A 24120-nucleotide genomic window follows, 5' to 3' on the forward strand; every position below is an offset into this window, starting at 1 on the left:
GATTGAAAATGAATAATTGTGTTCTAAATTCAAACAGACATAAAGTCTGTGGGTTGAGGCAGCCTTTTTGTTTCTGGGCTAGCTTTGTCAAATTATGCTTCAAAGATAAGGCCTATTTACCCCAAAAAAATATTAACTCTGTGGTGTGCTAAGTGAAGCCCATCACATAATCATTGAAAATGAGAAAATTAGATATTATATACCGAAAATTTTTTTTAAATATTTATGTTAACAAATTCACTTTATTTATAAAAATAAAATTATATATATAAACAAAATTTATTTAATTTATTTATATAAATTAATATGACAACGTATAATTAAATAATATAATTATTTACAATTCTTCTCAAACTTAACAATTTTAATTATTGAGATGAAAATTTTTTTAACATCCTCAATTTGGTTGCTAGCACATATTTTGAGAGTCGAGTGCTTTTGATTAATAATTTTTTCCATCGGATATAATATATATAAGCAATTAATGGTTTATTTTACTTTAATTTTAAAAAAATAAATAATTTTATCTCATTTTCTTCTCTCTAGATTTTGTAAACTGATAATTTTACTTCAATTTCAATATTTTCAATTTTAAAAAGTAATTTTTTTTTTTATCCTTCTACGGTTTATTTTTCTTCCTTTTAGGCCACTATCTCTTTCTCCAACGACTTTCTCTTTCCACCTTAAAGCTTCATCAGCACTCCCTCTCCATCAGACACTACATAGTCGACACTTTATCTCTTTCAATCCAACTAATTTGTGAGATGAAGGAAAAAACATAATGAGAGGACAGGAGAAGACATAATGAAAAGGAAAGTTGACTCTAGCGTATTTGTCTTCTTTCTGGCTGATTTGTGAGATGAAGGAAAAAATGAATCGACCAATTCGTCTTCTCTTTCATCTGACAAATCAATCAGATTCAAGGAGAGAGAGTACTAACTTGTGGTGGCCAATAGAGAGGGAGTGTCAATGAAGATTTAGTGTGGAAAAAGAGAGTCGTCAAAGAAAAAATAGTGGTCAAAGGGAAAAAAAAATTAAGTGAAAAACAAGAGAAAAGTCATTTTTCAAAACTGAAAAAAGTTGAGATTAAAGGGAAATTATTAGTTTTCGAATCCTAAAAGAGGTAAAAAAAAAAAATAAAATTATATTTTTTTAATATTACTGATAAAATAATATTTTTACTTTTACAACTTATAACTAAATATAACAAAAAATTGGATGATGAGAATAAGTGAAAAAATGAATAAATTTTTTTTTTTTAAAATAGATATGTTCACCGAGTGACACATATTTTATATATATTCAAATTATCACCTATCTTTCTTTTATCATGTATGAAAATCATCGGGATTTTATTTCTTATACTTTGATGAGAAGAATAGCAAATCACTTATACTCCACTGAAAAAATTATAGTGAAACAACTCTGTAATTACTAAAGGAAAAATTATCGCTTCAATATTTGTTTTTTTTATAGCAACTGAAAAGCCCTGACTTAACCAATAACAGAAGCCAATTGAAATTACTGAACCCTAGCGACAAAAATTTCCTCCCTCCAAAATTTCAGTCTCAATCTCTGATGACAATAAGCTGAACACAAAAACTAGTCAACAATTATGGTGGGGATGACGAAATCGTCCTCTAGAGAAACGTTCGCAAGGTTAGTATTCTCGACCAAGGCAGCTTTGGACATACCGTTAAAACTCGATTGCTTGAGTCGTTTAAAGCAAGATTTGATCGAAGAAGAAAATGTCATTGTTATTTCCGAAATTCTGCCTCGTATCTTTGACCTTCAATCCGATTCCTTTGCTCCGGTTCGCAAATTTGTCACTGAGTACGCTTCACCTTAATCTTCCCCTGGTTGAAAAATATTAACTTATGTTCTAATTTTATTTATTTATTTTTATCTTTGTAGGATTATTGGTGAAGTTGGATTAAAACATTCGCAATTGTTACCCGAAATTATACCTGTACTTATCAGTGTTCTTGACGATTCTGCGCCAGCTGTAGCTCGACAAGCTATCACTTGTGGACTTGATCTATTTCGTTCTACCCTTGTAAAACTTGCAATCCAGGTTGCTTTCAATTTTACTTTATTATTTCGGATTTATTAAGTTGATTATTGTATCATCTAATTGCTATGTTATGATTGCGCTTAGTCAAATTATAAGAAAGACAGACAAACTATAGCTATTAATTATCTAATTGGTATATAATATTTCATAATTTTTTTTTTTTTTTGGGGGCAAACTTAGGGTCTGCACTTAAGTGACTTGAACAATTCCATTGAATCATCTTGGACATGGATGTTAAAGTTCAAGGAGAAGATATGTTTGATGGCTTTTCAGGTAAGTGATGATTTTTATGGTACTATACAGTTTGATTTTGTGTGTGGTCTGATTTATTGCAGCTTCATCTTAATAATCAGGGAAGTGGTGGGGTAAGATTGCTAGCGTTGAAGTTTGTTGAAGCAGTTATTCTTCTGTACACACCTGATCCTAACGGCTCTCTAAAACCCTCTTCTGATGAAGGTAATGCATTTCATTCTTTTCTTTTCAGACTTTGTTTGATTGGAAAGATGAGTATGCCTATTTAATATGTTATTTGCCAGTTTTAAATGACTTGTATTTGCTTATTCAGTGTGACATCTATATTGTAGGAAACCTTGTGGAGTTCAATATATCTTGGCTTCGTGGGGGCCATCCTGTGGTTAATGTTGGAGATCTGTCAGTTGAGGCCAGTGAGAAGTTGGGATTATTGCTTGATCAGCTTAGGTTCCCTACAGTAAGGGCTCTCACTAGCTCAGTCATTGTTGTTCTTATCAAGAGGTGTGTAGCCTATTCCAGTCGTACAAGTTTTTAATATCAATTCTATTTGCTGGCTATGTAAAACATCACATTGTCTTTCTGTCTGAAACAAATTAAATCTGCAAGTGCACACAAGCAGTATTCCTTTTTTTCTTTTAAACATTTCTTTTCAGTCTTTCAGCAATTGCAAAGAAGAGGCCAGCATATTATGGGCGCATTTTGCCAGTTTTACTTGCACTAGATCCTCCAACTTCTGTTATCAAAGGAATGCATATTTCTAGTTCTCATCATGCTCTTAAAAGTGCCCTCCTCAGCTGCTTGAAATGTACACACCCTGGTGCTGCACCGGTATTTCTTGTTCTCTTAAAATATTTTAATTTTAACGGAATGGGTAAACTTTATTTTATTTCATTGTCCTTCTCTACTCTTCTGGGTTCAGTGATGTTTAAGTGTTTCTACTTGATGAAGAAATAATATTGTGAAATTTTTGTCTCCAAGTTGTCATGTAGATAGTCATAGATCTGAGTACTAGTTTCTTTATGCCTTTTTGTTGAGGAACTTAAATTGTATTAGTCAATTATCACTTAAAAATTTATTCTTTGATAATGTGATTTCAGTCTTTAGATGTATGGTCTTGTTTATGTGCACATAAAATAACATTATTTATCCTCATTCCCCTTAAATAAGATTGGTTAGTTTCTCAGAACTGCAAAAGATTTAATGGTAGTGTGCTCTATCTGCAGCATGGTGAATGTATTCATAATTTTGAGGTTAAATTTGCTGATATCTTTATTTGATTTCTTTGATTAAATAGGACTTTCATTGGTTTAGAGATTTTCTATCTCATTTGGCTCCTTATCAGTTTCCTTGAGTAATTTTTGCATCATTATCTGTTAAACTGGCTCTGAGTATACCGATTGGTAATGCACATTTGATTTCTGTAGTGGAGAGATCATTTAGTTGGTGCCTTGAAAGAGATGAAAGCTGGGGAGTTGGCAGAGCGAGCCCTAGGTCAAGTTTGCAAGACCAATGGAAGTGTAGAAGACATTAAAAATGATTCGTCAGTTATTAAGGTACCTGTTCTATTTGTATATATCAGTCTATATGCATATGGGTACATGTTTATGCATTTGCTTGCACCTGCATAATGGTGTTTGGAAATGAAAGTCTAGAAGTTCTTATTAATCCCATGTTTTAAAGGAAGAGAAATCCTCCTTCCAGGCCTGTGATGATGTGCGCACTAACGTGGGAAGGAAAAGATCTGGAGCAGAGGATAGCAGTGATCCAGATGAAGAAAATGAAGTGTCTGGAAAACGTGTCAGATCAACACATGGTGTCTCAGAAGAATCAAGTAAAGAGTTGAATAGGAATATTATTGTGTCTCAGGACCACATTCCATCAATTGGGTCTGCCTCTCACACAGTACATGGTGAAACTGGGCCTGTACAGCAGCTTGTTGCCATGTTTGGTGCCTTGGTTGCTCAAGGTGAAAAAGCCATTGGATCCTTACAGATTCTTATTTCGAGTATTTCAGCGGACTTGCTAGCTGAGGTAGTGATGGCTAATATGTGTAACCTTCCTCTCAACTGCTCTCAAGCTGATGGAGATGAAGAATCAGTACTGGAAATGACTATATTTGGCAGTGACACTGGAGTCAAGTATCCAGCATCGTTCTTGGCTGATGTTCTTTCACTTTCAAGTAGTTTCCAGCCAATAGCTTCACTGCTTGATGAACAACGTTCAATGGCCAATGATACAGTGGTACAATGAATTTTAGTGATTCTGTTTTTCTAATTAAAAGGAAAAAAGAAAATACTTTTTTTTTGGTAAGGGAAAAAAAAAAAGAAAATACTTGTCTGATCCTTTTTAATTTGCTTCTTTTTAACCTATAAAGCAAATATTTACTCTAATTGCAGAAACCGCAAAGGGAGAAAGAACTTCATGCACCAGCTGTGGCTGATGGCGCTGTTTCATCTGATGGCTTTACTCCCAGAGTTGAAGTTGCAGCTTTACCTACTAGTGTAGACGCTTCTTCTGATGTTTTTCCCAAAATGGAGAATTCTGATATATCAATTTCTTCTGATAACCATGATGTAGGAAATATAGAGAGTGATATACCTGGTCTGAATTCTTATGCTTGTAATGATGGTTTTTCAGAGACCCTTGTTACTTCCTCATTGGCCACAAATGAAATAGAAGATGGCAGTCAAGAACAAGTTACTGGTCAGAGGTCGCCGCTTGATTTGCCATCAGTATCAACAGATAGGTCAGACGAGATTAGTCCAAAGGCAATTACTACTGATTCTAACTGTCTGATTGCCTCAACAGCAACATCTTTCACTTTGTCTTCTCCTTTTAACCTACCCAAGTTGTCAGCACCTGTTGTTGACCTTGCTGATGAGCAAAAGGATCAATTACAAAACTTGTCTTTTTTGCGCATTCTTGAGGCGTATAAGCAAGTAGCAGTTGCTGGGGGTTCACAAGTCCGTTTTTCTTTACTTGCTTATATAGGAGTCGAGGTAGATATTCTGGCTTTCAAATCTTTATTTACTTTCCAAATGTTGCTTTTTATGGCCTGATATTTATTGCTTGTTGAGTTGGTCCCATATGATGCTATTTCTGTATTCTCTCTTCATGTAGTAAATAGGAAAGCCCTCTTTTTTCTCAAACCTGCAGTGATGTATTATTTTCTTAGTGTGTAAACATAAATTTGTGTAAAACTAATTGATTTTGCAAAAGATGTTATGTCACAAAATTCTACCTTCTATGAATCCTTTTCAATGTGGTCGATTAGACAATATATGACCCATGTGTTATGTAGGGTATTTTAGAACGAAAGTTTGATCCTGCATGTAGAAAATATAACTGCTATCAACTTCAAGTTTTTTTCTATTTATTTTTGGTTTAAAGGATTCATTATAAGTGTTCTTTTAGCTTGTTGAATATAATTCAATCAAACATTGGATTAGAAGCATATGTTCCCACAGCACCTACCCTTCATGAGCTTTCTGTATCTCTATTTATATGATTGTTTGTTATTTTTTTTCCTATGTATGAAATGTATACAATGATGAAATTATTATTAGATTTCCTTCTTGCCAGAGTAAAGTAATTAATAGATGTATTGTTTATATGCATGTAATTCTGATTACATTCTGTCTTCTTTTCCAATTTTTTTTTTGTCAGACTATAAATTTTCTTAACTTTTGATACAAAGAATATTTGTAAAGTTATTCACTACTTCACGTTAAAGTACTGATTTACTAGTATTCATAGATTCTTTTATGTTATGCTTTTGCAGTTTCCCTTGGAGTTAGACCCATGGAAACCACTACAGGAGCACATCTTGGAGGATTATGTGAATCATGAGGTAAGTTTTTGTAAAGAGCTTTTTCATTCTTTTGTTCTCATATGTATGATATCCTGGATCTCTATGTTTGTCTTTGAAGTTGAGTAGTTAACAAAATGTCTTCTAAACAACTATTGTGCATTAGCTTGAAGATGTCATTTTTATTTCTCAGATGATTGATAGTTCAAAAGAATCTTGGACATGTTTGATAATTCAGAAAGTCTTATTGCTTCTGCACCCTTTTCGTATTAGATGCATTGTAGCTGACAACAATTTCTGAATGTCTTCAGGGACACGAGTTTACATTGCGTGTGCTCTACAGATTATATGGAGAGGCAGAAGAGGAGCGTGACTTCTTTTCTTCTACAACTGCTGCTTCTGTTTATGAAACGTTCCTATTGACTGTGGTATGTGTTGTTTTTCAGTGTTTATTTCATTAATGCAAGTTAAACAGTCTTAGGGTTTTTTTTAAATGCAGGCTGAAACACTTAGAGATTCATTTCCACCTTCAGACAAATCTTTAAGTAGATTGCTTTGTGAAGTTCCCTATTTGCCAAAGTCAGTTTTGAAATTTCTAGAGTGCTTGTGTTCTCCTAAAAATGGTGGTAAGATTGACAAGGAGTTACAGAGTGGAGACCGAGTTACTCAAGGTCTCAGTGCTATATGGAGCCTGATCCTGCTGAGGCCTCCTTTACGAGATGTCTGCTTGAGAATTGCTTTGCAGGTGTTTTCTGGTTATCCTGAACGTTGTTTTGACTAAACTGATGTCTGCTTGCAAACTGCTATGCATGTTCCTTATAATGGACATTATTTATGATAATTCTAATGAATAGGAAAAAAGGTTGGATCATGATACTAAGACAGGTTTTTACCTGTTTTTAGTTACAGTTCTCATCTTTTTAACCAGTTATACTTAAATTGTATATTAGTTTACTTTGTTTTTCTCTTTTACCCCTCAAAGAGTGCAGTTCATAACTCGGAGGAAGTGCGCATGAAGGCAATACGTCTGGTACTTGTGCCTAACTTGCTTTATAAACAAATTAGTTAGCTGTTTGGCATGGTTTGCATTATAAGTTTGGATGTATTTGCTTTACAGGTGGCAAATAAGCTTTATCCTTTATCATCCATTGCTCAACAAATAGAAGATTTTGCCCTGAAAATGTTGCTTTCTGTAATAAATGTTGATTCTTCAGAAAGAACAGATGCCAATGGATCAACTACTGAAGCACTGAAGGTAATGCTTCCAAGTATTCAGGATGTGAAATTTCACTCTGAACCAACTCAATTGTCAATTTTGGCTTGGTTTGGGATTGCTTTAGCTTCTCCTACTATTATTTATTTCTTAATATATCATCTAAAAAGTCTTTGGCAAACTTATTTGAAAAATGATAATACAACAATCTGATTCCGAAATTATCTATTTTATTGAAGGACTCCAAAAGTATATTTGAGTGGCTTTTGAAAACGAAAAACTGCTTGTAAAATTTACATAAATACCCTCACAATTAATATAATCATGAAATCGTTTTTATAATTAATAATTCAGTTAAATTTAAATTTAATATATATAATATGGCTGGGCTAGAGTCACCGGATGGTAACCAGCCGCAGCAGCCAAAGTTGCATCTGAAAACACTGCCAGCTTCATCGTGTATCCATCCATTGAAGCCATCAGATTGGTAGTAATCTGCAGCATTGTGCCACAGCATGCCAAAATTGTTTGGCTGAACCTTTTCTGCTCAGCTGTGGCAAAATGCCACAACTCTTGGTTGATATGATGGTTTCATTGGGTATATAATCTACTAAATAAAGTTAGTGGTGTTGTCATACATGCCTCCAGTGACAGCCTCGGCCCACCACCGGTGGCTGCAGTTTAGCAATCTCAAACCTGGCAGTTTCCAAGTTTTTGATGTTTAATTTTGTATTTTAAAATTATTTTAATGATAAAAAACCTCTTTTAAAAGAAAGAAACCTATTTTGGTTCTTCTGCATATCTCACATTACATTTACTAAAAGCAAACAAAATAAACACCTAAAAACTTTATCAAAACTTAATTATTCATAAAGTTAGCAAACTAACCGACAGCAATCCCAAACTAAGCCGTAATTTGATTTATGGTCTTTTGTCCTTTTATATTGCAATAACATATCCTATCAATAATAAACCGGAAAGTAATCAAACATATGTTCTTTGACATGTTTCAATTGAAAAGTTTAAGATATTAAAATGGTCAACTTGATGAGAATTATCTTTTAGTTATTTCCCAGTCTGACTAAACCAATTGATATCCTAAATTCTGAAAATATAATAGTGCCTGGATTAAATAACAAGTCTTAGTTTTTTGTGCATTGCTGAGGCCCTCATTGTAGCCTCTTTAACAAATTTTTTAAAAGATATTCTATGATTTTGCTCCCTCTCTCTGACATTTTTATTCTCTGCATACTAAGGATGACTAGTTCTGGGAATTTATTCAGCCGTTTACTTTGGTGTTGTAAATGTATATTGAGCAGGATTCTGATTTGGAGAAACCATCAAATGATCTTGTGTCAGTCAGTGCCACCGGTAAACACTTGTCCACCGATACCCACCAGTCATGCACGTCTCAGAGTGTATCATCCCTTTCAATCCCAGAGGCTCAACAATGCATGTCGCTTTATTTTGCCCTATGTACAAAGGTTTACTCTCTGCCTTAAATCTTCATTTGTTCAATGTCCTGATTTTAGTTATCCTTTAAAAAATATAATGTTTGAATGTTTCATTTACTGACAGAAGCACTCACTTTTTCACCAAATATTTGTTATCTGCAAAGATGCATCAACAGCTGTCAAAGAGGTCTGTGAATTTTTTGAATTTGATTAATAGAGTTGTAATTCTTGCTGTTATTCCGAGCTTTCTCTTATTAGTTGTATGGTGCAGGCAATCAAACGTCATATCCCAATACTCGTTCGGACTATGGGCTCATCGTCTGGACTACTTGAAATTATTTCAGAACCTCCGAGTGGAAGTGAGAGCCTCCTAGTGCAGGTTTTGTTTTATATACACCTAGGTAATTTATTTAACATCAAGCAAAAGATTAAAGTTACTCTTATCTGACTAGTCTTTTTTGTCTCGACCCTTCCTTTTACATCAGGTTTTGCATACACTGACAGATGGGACAGTTCCGTCGCCAGAATTGATATTTACTATTAAGAAGTTATATGATTCCAAATTAAAGGTATAGATGTATTGTGCTTTCTTTAATTGGAACTAAGTTATTGTGTTTCTAATATATGCATGATTTTGTTGATTACAGGATGTAGAAATTCTAATTCCAGTGTTGCCATTCCTGCCGAGAGAGGAGGTATTTCCCATTCAGATATTTGGATATATTGCTTCTATTCTTCAAGTGTTAACACTTGGGTGTGCATGCATGAAAGAAGTCTATTTTATTGACAATATATATATTATTTTGGAGTTATTTTATCTCTTTGCTTTAAATTTTTTTACACTTTGTATCGACAGTTCTCACAAATTACTGCAACATTGATTTCAGCTCTTTGATATTGAAGGAATGGAGATTATCTACTTAAATCTTTCGGATTTATTGGTTTTCAAGTTATTTTTTTATAACAGTACTAAATTTGAATCGTGCAAAGTTGTGAGTTTTGGCTCCTTGGGGTTGCCTCTTTGGTCCGTTCTGGTGAAACTCATTCCAGTGCTTGAATGGCCACCATCCGTTTGGTACATTAGGTGATCAGCTGATCGGTTTCCTAGATTTTGAAGGACAGTCTTTCACTGTTAGAAACTTTTAGCATTTTGTGAAATGCAAGTATAAATTAGAAAATAAGCTTATGAAATATTTAATGATGGCTCTTGGTTTCTGTGTTCTGATTATTGGAGGAATTTGATCATCATGTAATTTTGAGAAGGCTATCACGTGCAGAAACTTATTCAATGGAAAGTTTTTCATTTTAATTACTTGAGGACACAAAGCCCATGGATATTATAACTCTTATGAACTGTTAAACATTAATTAATCTGTGTGTAACAAGAACTTGTATGGGAGTTTCCCAAATAAATAGGTAAAATTAATAACTATGTCAATTGTTCCTAGGTATGAGCAATTGATACTTATCAATCAAATTGCCTTCCTCGGTATACATACATGTATGGGTGTATATATGTATTGCTACCAGGGTGGAGTCTTTTTTATATTAAACTGATTTATGCATACAACCTTTTTGCTCATGTGGAGTAAATTCTTAGTTTACATAGAATTTTAGTTTTTTGTAATTGGCTTTGTTTTTTGTTTCACATTAGATTATGCTAATAACTTGGTTTTGTTTAGGCCATGCTGATATTTCCTCGTCTTGTCAATCTTCCTTTAGACAAGTTCCAAGCAGCACTTGCTCATACACTACAGGTATGTTTCTTTCCATGATTCTCAATAGCAACATTGTTGACATTGGATACTAAAGTGTTTACTTTTGAATTCATCTAATCTGCCGATATATGTGTGTGTGTGCATGCGAGTACACGAACCGGGTAGAAGTGGAACCACCAGGTAGTTAGTGTTTAGGTTCCAGTTCCTATCCAAAACGCCTCTATAGGGTAGAGTTCCACCACTTTAAGGAATCATAACCAACTTGGGAACTAGATCCTGAATCAAAGGTAGTGTGCCTGACCCAGCACTTTTTTTGTTAACCCAGTACTTGGTTGTGTCTTTTTCTTATCTTTGCCTCGCCTTGTTCACATGGAGCTAACTATACAAGAAGAAGCCGGTTTTATTTTTTCCTTCTACTTCTGCTTCTAACTTTACCGGATTTTATATTCAAAATTTGGACATAGCAATGGCAGAATGCATCTATTTCTTCAACAGAGGAAGAAAAATAATAATAGAACTAAATCTACATCTCAAACCTACTACCAACAGGTCAAAAATCCAGTGCTAGTAGTTTAGGATCCAGATAAAGTTCCATCAATAGAGGCATGCCCCATGGTGAAGGCAAAGTCTGTGAACAGTGGCGGGAAGAACTGGAACCATCTGGGTAGGTTTTCCAAGTAAGAACTTGTCCTCACAGGTTCCGGGTAAGAACCTGTCCGCACAGGTTTTGAGTAGGAACTTGTCCTCACAGGTTCTGATTCCAATTCTGGTTCTTTTTTTGTAATGGGGTACCCAGTTCCACTCACCTCTTTGTGTGCTTGTGTGCACACACATGCATGTGGGTGTGCGTCTGTTTATGTTTCCGAGGATGACCTTTTGGTTCATTCCTTAAAAGCTCTCATAGACAGTTCTCTAATATACACATATTACTATAGTCTCAGTTACACTTGTTTTTATTTTAAATTATCCGGATCAGTAAATTTACTTTATGACCTATGGCTTAAGTTCTTTTTACATTATGTTTTCTGGCAATACAGGAATATCGATTATGATTGCATCTCTTGTTAGGGTAGATATGCTTACAATAATATTTTACTTAATAAAACACTTGAGATATTAGATGACTTGTCTTTATTTAATATTAATGACTATAAAATTTAATTTGTAAACAAATGCACATATTTAGTATCCTTGTAGAATGAATGGTCTGCTCGTATTTTTATTGTGGTTTTAACTTGAAACTCTGATACTCAGGGGTCACCTAATTCTGATGCACGGCTCTCGCCAGCTGAAGTGTTGATAGCTATCCATGGGATTGATCCTGACAGAGATAGAATTCCCTTGAAGAAGGCATTTATTTTTCTTAGTCTTTTCAAAAACCTTACCAGCTATGCATAACTTATGTTATTATTCTGTCAACAGATCACAGATGCATGCAATGCTTGTTTTGAGCAACGACAGATTTTTACCCAACAAGTTCTTGCCAAAGTCTTGAATCAATTGGTTTGTACCATTCTGTATCTTTCAAGTTCTAGTTGGAACTTCTCCTATTCCTAGCTGAAGATCTGATGGACAAGTTTCTGCCCTGTAGGTTGAGCAGATTCCTCTACCCTTGTTGTTCATGCGTACAGTATTGCAAGCTATTGGTACTTTTCCAGCGCTGGTAAGAAATTTAGGTGCAAATTTTCTTAGCTAGTTGGTTGTTGTAAATCATGTATAAATTCACAATTCACTAGTGAATGAAATCAAGCAAGAATTATTCAACTCTTTTTGTTATCGTTTCATGAGATATTGATGAGCTACATTTTTTCTTTTAAAACGTAGGTGGAATTTGTAATGGAGATCCTTTCTCGTCTTATTAGCAAGCAGGTGACCCATTTTATCTCAATCACTGGTTAAGTTTTATTTTGGCTTAAGCTTAATTTTTGATCCAGTAAATGCTCTTTCGCAGATATGGAAATATCCAAAGTTGTGGGTAGGGTTCTTGAAATGTGCACACATGACACAGCCTCAGTCATTTAATGTGTTGCTTCAGGTGCATTGTTTTTCTTTAAAAGTGTGATTAGTAAGATATTATTACATAATTAATTTGCACATAATGATTTTACCCACATTTTATCATTCACTCATTACTTCTGTTTCTCTTTAGATGATTTGTTCCTGAGTTTGCAGAAATTCTTGCATTTACTTGGATTTGCAATTCAGAAAGCATACTGTAGCCAGAGAAACCCAGAGATATAAGAGAGAAGCACCCATAAGATTAGAATACAGTCAATCTCTGCAGTTTTAGACACTAAAGAGAGAATAATAGAAAGAGGCAGAGCATACATCCAAACTTTAGAATTAATAGATTAAGGACCATCAACTTGAGATTGTGAACCGAAGTCTGCTTCCTCAACTCTACCACATGCTGCGTGCTAATTGCTTCATATTCCCTCGAACTTCCCATTGTAACTGTTGAAACCCCTCAAGATTTGTTAAGATGCTTATGTCAAATACTCCAGAAGATAGCATGAGACTTTTATGAATTTAAGTTGTTCCTTGGCATCTTATCTGGATGTTGATTAAAATTATGCATCCCAGTCCCTGGGTCTACTTGTGTTTAGCTGATTTGGCAATGCTCTTTGCATTGCGTTATTTAACTTGTGCATGTTGGAGCAAAAAGTTTTCTTTATCTGTTCCTCACAGGTTATTGTTGTTTTCCCCAGCTACCTCCACCGCAGCTTGAAAATGCATTAAATAGAATAGCTGCACTTAAGGCTCCTTTGATTGCTCATGCTAGCCAACAAAGTATCCGCTCTTCACTTCCAAGGTCTGTCAAAACATATTTCCTTGTGAAGCATAAGACTTTTACCTTTTTTTTTTTTTTTGGGTGGGTTGGAAAAGCTTCTTTCTACTTCTGAAAATTGCTCATTGCCCCGATTGTTGATGTTGAATTCTGTATGTATCATATTTAGGTCTGTGTTGGTTGTTCTGGGAATTGCTTCAGATTCCCAGACTTCAAGTCATGCACAAACAAGCCAAGGACAAACTGGAGATATAAACAACTCTGAGAAGGAGACAATGACAGACAAATCCAAAGAAGAATCATCCTGTGCTTGTTGACATGCCAATGAAACGATTCAAATGACTGTAACATCATGCTTCAAATCGGACAGTTGTTGACACCCAAAGGTGGATCTGGCTCTGGCTAAACAATCTGGATTTCCTAGTTATCATATTCATGTGTGCCAACTCAAAGATTATCAAGATACAATCTTTCACTGTGTACATTAGTGGGAGGGGGAAAATGGATTGCAGCAATATGCTATATTATGCACACATCAGAGTTACTGCTGCTGCTATAAAGATTGACAATGTAGAGATTTCGGGAAGCATGTTTCACTAGGTGAAAATCCGAAAGAGGGCCAGGTGGAATGTTTGTAATGCTGATAAATTTCAAGGTTAAATGTACCAAGGTTGCTTTGAAACTAAGTTAGAATGTTGTGCACTTAAACTGAGCTCTGTAGTTTTATCCTACTTGTATAAATTGCCGTGGCATGGCTCCTAATATGAAATGCACACACATGGTACTTTCTGTCTGACTGTTACCCTGGTTAACACAGTGGGTTTAGTCTTGACGATTAGTCAACTAGAGTTAAACTGAAAAATGACAAGTATGAAATAATAAACCAGTTGTTGTGACCTGAAGTCTCACATCGCTCCCGTACAGTCTACTAAGCTTGTATATAAACAGGGGTCAGAAGCTCTTTATCCAAGAGACGCGTTTTAGGAACAAAATCGTGCGGGCTCGAAGCCCAAAGCGGACAATATCTGTTGGGCTGTTTATAACACGTTATTAGCACGATTCGCGATGGGGGGGTGTGTTGTGACCTGAAGTTTCACATCGCTCTCGTACAGTCTACTGAGCTTATATATAAACAGGGGCCAGAAGCCCTTTACCCAAGAGACGCGTTTTAGAAACAAAATCGTGCGGGCTTGAAGTCCAAAACGGACAATATCTGTTAGGCTGTTTATAACACCAGTCTCATTGTTCTCATGGGGATAGGCATTATAGCTTCTTAGAATAATTTGTGAAACCAATTATAACAATTGATACAAGATGGGAGTGTATTTTCAAAAATGGGCGGCCCATTTATATTCTCAAATATGCTTGCGGTACCTGAACCAAGCATATCTGAGTCCCAATGCAACCTATGAACATAATTATAATATACAACTGGCTAAGTCTGCTCTTGAGGTGCCTGGCAAAGAATGATAGCTATTCCAAATATAACTTATTTGCTTTCACACTGTCAAACCAGCTGCCGGTATTCCATGCATTTGAAACCACTCTGGCATTCGGAATCTCTTGTAAAGTACAGGCCTAACATCTTTCTGCAGGGAGAGATGCTTGAGGAGTGGGAGAATAACCTCCAAAAGCTACATAAGGGGAAATATATATGGACATTAGACAATTCATCATGAAAACTTGAGAAATTTATTTGACATAGAAACATTGACCACCTGATCATCACGCGGCTGTCCAGTGGAGAATGGAATGCATGGTATTCCATTCTGCGGTTGTAGCAAGAAACTGAAGGGATTGTTATCAACAATTACAACTCGACAGAGATCTTTAGATAAACAGGTCAGATCCTTCACATGTTCTCTGTAATTCAGAAAGACAATTTTCTCAATATGGCTTGACCCTGGATTTAGTTTTCAACAAATGAACACATGAACATTAAAATCTTTTTATTATTTCATAGATAAGTGCCAACTGAACTTGAGTATTAACCGTGAAGCACAGTAACGAGTTCACTGTTTGTTAACCCTCAGAAGTAATAGTCAATTTACGCCAAGAAAGTGCACTTTTAAAAGAACTTATAACATATGCACTCCCACAGTCCAATAAGAAATGAGGCAAACACTCACAACAAAGTTAAACACATGAGGCTAATCTTTGCACTGCGGTGCATCCACTCACTAGTATCATGTATCAATGATTGATTTTACTTGATCATGCACCACAATGTTATGTCATGTTTTCACTAATTATGGTGCCCCATGCCTACTAGAACATTAGCAGGATCAAAAGTCAAATTAGAGTGGCTCTAGAATAGATTTTCTTGGGAGCACTTGCCTCTCCCAAACCTTATTTGGACAAACATGACTAAAAAAATAAAATATATTGAACAGGTATAATATGCGTAGTTTTCTACAGGTAACTGATAACAATGCATATGTGCTAACAGTTGACGATCGATAAAGACAAAGGCTGAATCGCTTTTCCACATCTATTTTATCAACAAGTGGTCTAGCATAACCTGCATGGTCAAACAAACAAAAAGAAATGAAAAGAATAACAAAGGAAAACAAATCATAAGACAGATAATAAAACTGTTGAAATACATCAAACCTTCAAGGCCAGCGGTGAAGAGAACAATATCTGCAAAATCATGAAGTTGTTTTAAGAACTCATGCAAACCAGGTCGTTCAAACACCGTAACATAATTGATTTTTGGTTTTCCATCATAATCCTTCAAATCGTGACAAAATATTGATCACATATTTCAGTATCTAACAAATACAATGTACAAGTAAGAACTATATATGATAAAGCAGCGATAGAAACCTTGTTCCAAAGACACACATTCCAATTCAAACCACTTCAACCCAGCTTCAGTTGCTTGAGTATGAATAATGGCTGGCAAGCTAGATGTCTCATATGCACATACTAGAGTCTCGTCCAAGTCAAGAACCACCTACATGCCAATAAATCCTGTTACTCTACCAATACAGCAGTTTATTCTACACAAGATATAACTTTTCACGAGCTAAATACTTAAAATCTTCTCAAATTGAATAAATAAATTTAAATTGCGCCTGAAATTAAAAGCTAACTCAAAGCAGAACTGACTGATTCATTTTCTACTACCCACTGAAGTTAACGCTTTGCAGGCAATATTGGCACCAATATTATACAGCCAGAGACACAGATACTTTAATCAAAACAACAAACTAAAATATCCATCCCACAACGAGCCTCGGCATCAGCTAAAAGTTACCATCATCTCTCGAAATATGGAAATACATATAATCATCCCAAAAAAAGGGTTCACCTTTCTTCTTTAAAGAATTACAATCGGTATTCAAGAATGTAACTAAGTAATACCCTACACATTTAACACCAAAACCTAATAAAATGTATATCAAATAAAAAAAGGAAAGCTTACAGTGAGCTTCTCTATTGCGTAATCGCCACCACCAGCATCATCACCGCCACTATCGTGAACGGAAGCCACGTGAGTAGGGGCCACTGAAGACTCTTGAACAGGGAGTTCAACTTCAACGACAGGCAAGGGCTTAAAAGGAGAAGGAACAAAAAGTGACACGCGTCTACTTCTAAGACCAACTATATAAGAGACAAACGAAGGCGTGCCTTTAAGGATCTGAAGAAAAATCTGAAACAAAAACGCTACCCAGTTAATTATTCCTCTCCACACTTGTACGGACGTTGGTACACGTCCGTCCATCCGACCCATCTCCATCTCCGCCATCAGTATCAATATGATTAGTAATCTGAGTCAGAGGGCATTTGGTTTCGGGTTTGTTGCCTCGACTAAGAGAAAGTATTTGCTTGGTCGGTTTGTTGTTTTTAGTTTTTGGCTCTTCAGGCGGGTCACGGGGCTGAGAATAATTCTATTTCTACAGTTTACGTATTATGTGCATTGGAAAGGTTAGGTATTATTTTATTTTTTATTTAAAATTATTTAACACATATATATATTTTTATATTTAAAATAAATATTTTTTTTTCATATGTAATATGGAAGCAATTGCTCTTGCAAACTCTAGTCTTTGCGGTCAATTTTGGAGAAAATATACACCCTCACTCATGCGTAGTTTGGAAAATCTAAATTATTAAAGTTAATGAAATATATTAATTTTATTATTTATTACTAATTTATTTTTTTAATATGGCCAAAAGACTTATTTCGATATAAGGTTAGGTGTAATTTCAAATTAATATTCTCTAATTTTAAAAAACTCAAACTCCCACCTATAAATAAAATTATATTAAAATCATCAGTTAAAGTTAAGGGTAAAATCGTTATTTAACAATAAAATTCAAAAAATTAAAATTTTATTATATTTTCTCCCCTCAGTTTAAAAATCAACAATTTTCTCTTACCCAAAGTTTAAAAAGTAGCAATTTCCCTCCTACTAAGGTTAACTCAAAAACCATCCCATTTTTTAATTACAAAATCCACTTCAGCAACCTTCTCTGAGACTAACTACTTTTCTACAGCATGCGTTGTCACTCCCAACCACAGAAGGACCAACGGAATTGATCGAATCTTGTAGGACAAAGACGAAAACGACTATCAGCCGAACATTTGGGAATCTTGTTTATCTTTGACCACAATCAAGAAACTTCTTAGGTGAACCTCGTTTGTCATCAACTATCAAAATCAAACGAGCGACAGAAAGGGTTCGTCATCAAACAATAGAGAGGGTAGTAGATCAAATCAACAATGAACCTATCTTTGAATTTTTCGATCTACTAAGAATCAAATGATAAAGATGAAGATGGTGATGAAAGACAGAGAGACGGCCGAGAGAAAGAGAGACGGAGCTGATCTTTGCTGGAGCAATATAGATTTCAACAGATTCCGATCACCGGCAAAGATGAAAATTAAAAAAAAAAAAAACCCTAAGGAGAATAGGTAATTTTTCAAAACTTAAGTTTTCGGAGAAAATTTTTATTTTCTAAAACTAAGAGGTTGAAAATGAGAAAAATTTTATTTTTTAATATTATTTATTAAATGATATTTTTACCCTTAATATTAATAAAAAAATTTAACAAAATTTGGGTATTTGAGTTTTTGAAAATTGAAAAGTATGAATTTGGGATTACACGTAACCTAGGATGGGAATAAGTCTTTTGGCCATTATAATAATATATATATATTAAAAATTAAAAATTTGATAAAAAAATGTATTATTTAAAAAAATGATATTTCCCCTCGATTATAGGGTTTTATCCTTTTTCAAAATTTTTATCTTACAATCATCTTTCAAGGTTTAGAAACATCACACTTGCACAATTGTCATCTTCGTGCACTGTTGATTCACAATCGGAGTCTAGTTGCCAAAGATACAGGAAAAAATGCAAAACCTAAGGGGGAAAATATAACTTTTCAAAACTTAATCATAGGAGAAAATTACTAATTTTTCAAATAAATGAGGGAAATGATCAAAAATTTTATATTTTTTTTAATATTATTAGTTAAATTGATAATTTTACCCCGACAACTAACTGATTCTATTAACTTTAACAACTGATGAGTGAATATTTAAGTTTTCAAAACTTAGCAGGTGAGAATTTAGGGATGCACTAAACCTTGGGTGGGAAAAACTTTTTGGTATACTTAAAAGGCCAAACGACTATTTCCCACCCAAGGTTTAGCGTTTTCTCAAATATCCCCCCTTTAACTATAGAAACACCAAATACCCACCCATGGCCGGCTAGATTTAACAAAACCCTAACGGTGGTAAGGGTAAAATCGTCATTTTCACTATAATATTAAAAATAAACTAAAATAGAATATAATTTTGCCCCCCTAAACTTTAAAAACTAAAATTCTCCCCTAGCCTAAGTTTTAAAAAATCGTAGTTTCACCCTAGGGTTTGGTTTTGAAATCTCCGGCGATCTCTTCGGCTCCGTTGCCGACGGCCTCTCCCTCCCGAAGCAACCTCTCCTTCCGGCGATCTCTTTCCTCCCATTTGGAGGTCCGATCGGCGCCCGGAGACGTCGTGGGAGACGAAGAACTTCATCGGGAAGACGAAGTTCTTCGTCTTCCCAGACGAAGACGACGGCTCCGTCGTCTTCCCGATGAAGTTTTTCATCTCCCACGGCGTCTTCGGGCGTCGATCGGACCTCCAAATGGGAGGAAAGAGATCGCCGGAAGGAAAGGTTGATTCGGGAGGGAGAGGTCATCGGCAACGGAGCCGGAGAGGTCGTCGAAGATTTTAAAACCAAACCCTAGGGTGAAACTGTGATTTTTTAAAATTTAAGCTGGAAAAAAATGTTAGTTTTTAAAGTTTAGGGGGGCAAAAAGAGATAGAAGTTTTAGGCGTTAGGGTTCTGTTAAATCTAACCGGTCATGGGTGGGTGTTTGGTGTTTTCATAGTTAAAGGAGGGACATTTGAGAATACGCTAAACCTTGGGTGGGAAATAGTCGTTTGGCCTACTTAAAAAGCCAAAAGACGTATTCCCACCTAAAGTATGTTGTTTTCTGAAGTTTCACTCTATTAATTTTAAAAATCATATTTACCTACCATGAGTTGTTAAGTTTATTAATTTTAAGAGCAAAATCATCATTTTATATTTAATATTAAAAATAAACTTAAATTTGATTTTATTTTCCCCCCTAAACCCTCAAAACTAACAATTTCCTCCAACCTAAGTTTTAAAAAACAGTATTTTCCCCTTAGGGTTTCCAATTTTTCAGATTTAATTTTTCTAGGGACGAATAGACTTTTTCAACGATCTCCAAACAACGTCTATTCCTCTTTAGCACATCCTCCTTTTGGTCATCCTCCTTCTAACACTATGTAGCATCGTCATTGTCATCAAAGAACGAAGACAGTCATCTTCTTCCAGAGATGAAGACGAGGTCTTCATCATCAATGAAGACATCATCTTCATCTTTGGGTTAAAACAATTCGTCTTCGTCAAATACAAAGAGGGTTCGTCTTCATCAAAGACGAAGACATGTCGTCTTCATTCTCTAACGACGACGACTTCACATAACCTCAAAAGGAGGATGCATCAGAGAGGAATAGAAGTTGTCTAGAGATTGTCGGAGAAGTCTTCTCATCATCGAAAAGTTGAATCTAAAAAATTGGAAACCTTAGGGGGAAAAGGCTTTTTTTGAAAACTTGGGTTGAGAGGAAATTGTTAATTTTTAGGTTTTATGGGGGAATGAGATAACTAACAGACTTAATTAATTTTAACCGCTCATAAGTAAGTAAAAGAGATTTTCTAAATTAAAGAGGAAAACTTGAAAAAACAACATACTTCAGGGGGGCGGGGGGAATAAGTCCTTTGGCTTATTTAAAATAACAATAAAATTATATGTACACACTTTTAATATACAAATTAGGTATACAGATAATGTCACATTATGTGATTGAATGATTTTAAATTAAAAATAAGGGAAATTATTTAAATTACCCAAATTTTATAAGTCATAAGCAAATTTACTCATACTTTTGCGGCTTAAATGAAAATACCTAGATTTTAAATGAGTTAAACGAAAATGCCCTAAATATCAAAAAATACCAAAACTATCCTTTTTTTATTTTATATAAATCATATCTCTTTTTTTATCCATTAAAATATACAATTTCACTCATTATCCGAGAGAAATTTTAAGAGAGTGAAAAAAGTTCGTGATCATGATTTCAAACGAGAAGAAAAAAGTTCATGATATTAAGATATTTATATGTACTATAACTTCACTCATTATTACTTTTATTGATAATGCAATTATATATGGTATTTTATATAATAACTTAGAGTTGTGTATAAAATTTAATATGGTAAAAAATTATAAGGGTTATTTTGTTATTATAATATTAAGGAGTAAAATGATATTTTTCAATGAAGGATATTAGAGATATTAGATAATATTTGGGGGTAAAATGATATTTTATAATAAATGGTGTTAGAGATATTAGATAATATTTGGGGGTAAAATGATATTTTATAATGAAAAGTGTTATAAATATTAGATAATATTTAGAAGTAAAACCATATTTGGTGATATAGGAGTAAAGTGATATTTTCAAATATTAGTATCAAATATGTAGTAGAATTATGGAATAAGTGTAATCGTGCAATAGAAAAAAAAATTATGAAACTCGAACTTATTAATAAAATAATCTAACATAAATCTTTCAACAGTATTTTTGATCATGTTATTTATGTTGATTATATTTGTACAATTTCATACAATTAATATAAATGGTGGGATATGTTTTAATTAGATATAGAAGGGAATAGATAAGAAAGGGTGACAACGTAATAAAATATATTAGAGGTAATACGAAATTGATTAAAATTTCAGAGCACATGACATTCGAAGATTAATCCAAATGGTAAGCGAAAAGTGTAACATAGATTGAATGGTAAACAACACTCAGATAAGCATGAGACTAAGACATCTTGACGATGACATCCCTACTAAAATTTCAAATGATGAAGATATTGAGGTTTGTAATGATCTGTCCAACCTCTTTAAAGAATGTGTTTCAATTTTTGTGACAACTATACTTAATGATAATAGTTATAAGATTCAACAGACAGATGAGGGTTTACAAGGTGATGAGCTGAATAGTTATCCACAAGATCATGAGATTAGTTTAAGAAGGGTTCAAAATATCAAGATCAATCCAAAACAAAAATTTTCTAAGGAAGACTTCACAAACTTAAATGATGTTAAAGTTAATGTAATGTATGGTGCAGAAAAATTTGTTCGTGGCAACGAAGAAATTTTTCAGATTTGAGTAAGTATGATAGGAAGATTATACATGATATTCCCATTAAAGAACTGGAGTTTAAGGAGAAGATATATGTTAATTACGTTATTGGAGGTATAAGTAGTTTTTCTCAAACAAATCATGATTACGAAAATGTTCGTATTGATGCATTTTATTGGTTACCTAAATTTTTTGATCAGCTATCCACATTCACAAACCAAAAAGTGTAAAGAGATGATAATTCTCCAAAAATTGATACATTATTCCCAAGTAAACAATATGTCATTGATGCAGTAACTCAAGATGTTTTTAAGAAGGGATATTAATTTAAAATGCGTAAGTTAAACACAATTAGATGGGAGGTTAAATGTCGTAATCATCAATGTAATTAATGTGCATAGGCAAACAGTGTGGAAGAAAGTAACAATTTTAAACTGCATCGTTTGGATAGCTAGCACACATGCCTTAAAGATTAGATATTGTCTCATCATACGCAAGTGGGGGTCTAAGGTTTAGGGCAAATTTTGAGGACAAGATTTATATTGGTTGGTCATGTATATCTACCTAAAGAGATTATTGTAGACATCACTGATTAATATAAAATTGATATATCATATGCACAAGTATAGTGGATGAGAAATTGGGCACTCAATCATTGAGGGGCACACTAGAAAAGTCATTTATGTTGCTACTAGAGTATAGTTACAATTTAATACGTTGTACTCCACGGACTAACACATACACTAACAAATGAGTAGAAATGATTTAAATACTCTTACATTGTATTGGGTTATAATATCTATGCATTCCAACAACATATTCATCTAGTAATTTGTATTAACACTATCTTCTTAAAGGGTAGATATCTAAGTTAATTATTTATTACTGTTACATTGGATGGTAATAATTAGATATACCCATTAATTTTTGGTATTAGTTCTAAGACAGATCATGGCAGATGGTATTTGTTTTTAATAAAGTTAAAGGATTGTTTAGGTAAGATACCTCATTTAGCTATGATTTCATATCAACATATCAGTATTTTCTTTGCAATGGTTGAAGTCCTCCCAAGTGTACATTATGGTTGTTGTTGTCATCACCTTTACTATCACAATGTCAATATGAGATCCCCCTTTGATATAGCCTCATCAATCTTTGAGCCATGTCACAATGTCGACATTAAAGAGTTAATAGGGAATCGAAATCGAATGTTGAATTCAAATATACCATATACAAATGACATTATATTTATCTGAACTATGAAAAAATGTGTTAAATGGGGAAACCTCATACGATGATCTCTCATCACCAACATCAAAGTCAATATAAGATCCTTTTTCGATGGTTCTTCATCAAAAAATCAATGTTGTAATAATACCAACAATCATAAGTTAATAAATAATCAAAATATTTTTGAAATATCATCTCCAAGAAATTTTAACAGTTTAGTATTTACCTCCACTACAGATGGAGATATGAATGTAAGACCCCCCTCGACGGTCCCTCGTCATCCTCATGAGGAGACTGCAACAACATATACAATTATTGTAGGGTTTACATGTCTGCATATTTAATTAATATGTATATTATTAACTTTTTTACCTACACAACACTATACTAGTCATCCGATCCAAGACAAGATTGTCTCATTGAGCCAATGTAATGTCAAAGTAATTTATGGAGAAATGTTGTCTAGTGAAGTGGGGAACATCTGACGTGCACTCGATGATGGGGGGCACAACAGGGGGCTTTAGTGATATGCGTTCGATGGTAAAGGTCATAATAGGCGTGTCAACATGAGTGGGCTCGATGACAATAGGCTGAATAAGAGTCTCGATATGAGTTAGAGCAACAACTGAAGAAACAATGTTAGGAGGAATAGATAATGCTTCTCTTGATAAGGATAAAGAGGATGTCGATGAAAAAGACTATTTATTTGATATTCCTGTATATCGGATGATGTTGTCAAACCAATCTATGGTTTTCTCAACTAGAGTTAAAACTAGCGAGAAATTAACATTATCCTGTAAATTTTGTTATATTTTAATCAATAACTTATTATTACTTAC

The 24120-nt window shown here is 34.2% G+C and overlaps 2 protein-coding genes across 4 annotated transcripts; one reads left to right on the plus strand and one right to left on the minus strand.

Annotated features, from left to right (window-relative positions):
- The first annotated feature begins 1399 nt into the window (after window positions 1–1399).
- On the plus strand, window positions 1400–14104 carry LOC123218660. Of its 3 annotated transcripts, none has more exons than XM_044640188.1 (27): window positions 1411–1833; window positions 1915–2074; window positions 2255–2347; window positions 2428–2530; window positions 2659–2827; window positions 2980–3154; window positions 3751–3879; window positions 4007–4567; window positions 4723–5325; window positions 6108–6176; window positions 6446–6562; window positions 6634–6879; window positions 7117–7164; window positions 7252–7389; window positions 8667–8831; window positions 8926–8988; window positions 9073–9180; window positions 9287–9370; window positions 9449–9496; window positions 10484–10558; window positions 11774–11869; window positions 11942–12022; window positions 12111–12182; window positions 12344–12388; window positions 12471–12554; window positions 13228–13331; window positions 13477–14104. In XM_044640188.1, the coding sequence occupies exons 1-27, from the start codon at window positions 1616–1618 to the stop codon at window positions 13622–13624; spliced, it is 4002 nt and encodes a 1333-aa protein (XP_044496123.1). In that variant the 5' UTR covers window positions 1411–1615; the 3' UTR covers window positions 13625–14104. The 3 variants fall into 3 exon arrangements, 2 of the variants coding, with proteins under 2 accessions (XP_044496123.1, XP_044496131.1); XM_044640196.1 differs by having other exon boundaries at window positions 4028–4567; XR_006502728.1 differs by lacking the exons at window positions 11774–11869; window positions 11942–12022; window positions 12111–12182; ... (2 more) ...; window positions 13228–13331; window positions 13477–14104 and having other exon boundaries at window positions 1400–1833; window positions 9073–9202.
- Window positions 14105–14534: 430 nt separating this feature from the next.
- On the minus strand, window positions 14535–17201 carry LOC123212803 (carboxy-terminal domain RNA polymerase II polypeptide A small phosphatase 1-like). The gene is made up of 6 exons (XM_044632003.1): window positions 16738–17201; window positions 16148–16266; window positions 15921–16054; window positions 15738–15828; window positions 15026–15170; window positions 14535–14941 (listed from the first exon to the last, which is right to left on the minus strand). Exons 1-6 carry the CDS (start codon window positions 17059–17061, stop codon window positions 14807–14809), a joined length of 948 nt encoding a protein of 315 aa, XP_044487938.1. The 5' UTR covers window positions 17062–17201; the 3' UTR covers window positions 14535–14806.
- Between the last annotated feature and the right edge of the window lie 6919 nt (window positions 17202–24120).

The sequence above is a fragment of the Mangifera indica genome, chromosome 1 (assembly GCF_011075055.1).
Source record: "Mangifera indica cultivar Alphonso chromosome 1, CATAS_Mindica_2.1, whole genome shotgun sequence".
NCBI classification, from domain to species: domain Eukaryota; kingdom Viridiplantae; phylum Streptophyta; class Magnoliopsida; order Sapindales; family Anacardiaceae; genus Mangifera; species Mangifera indica.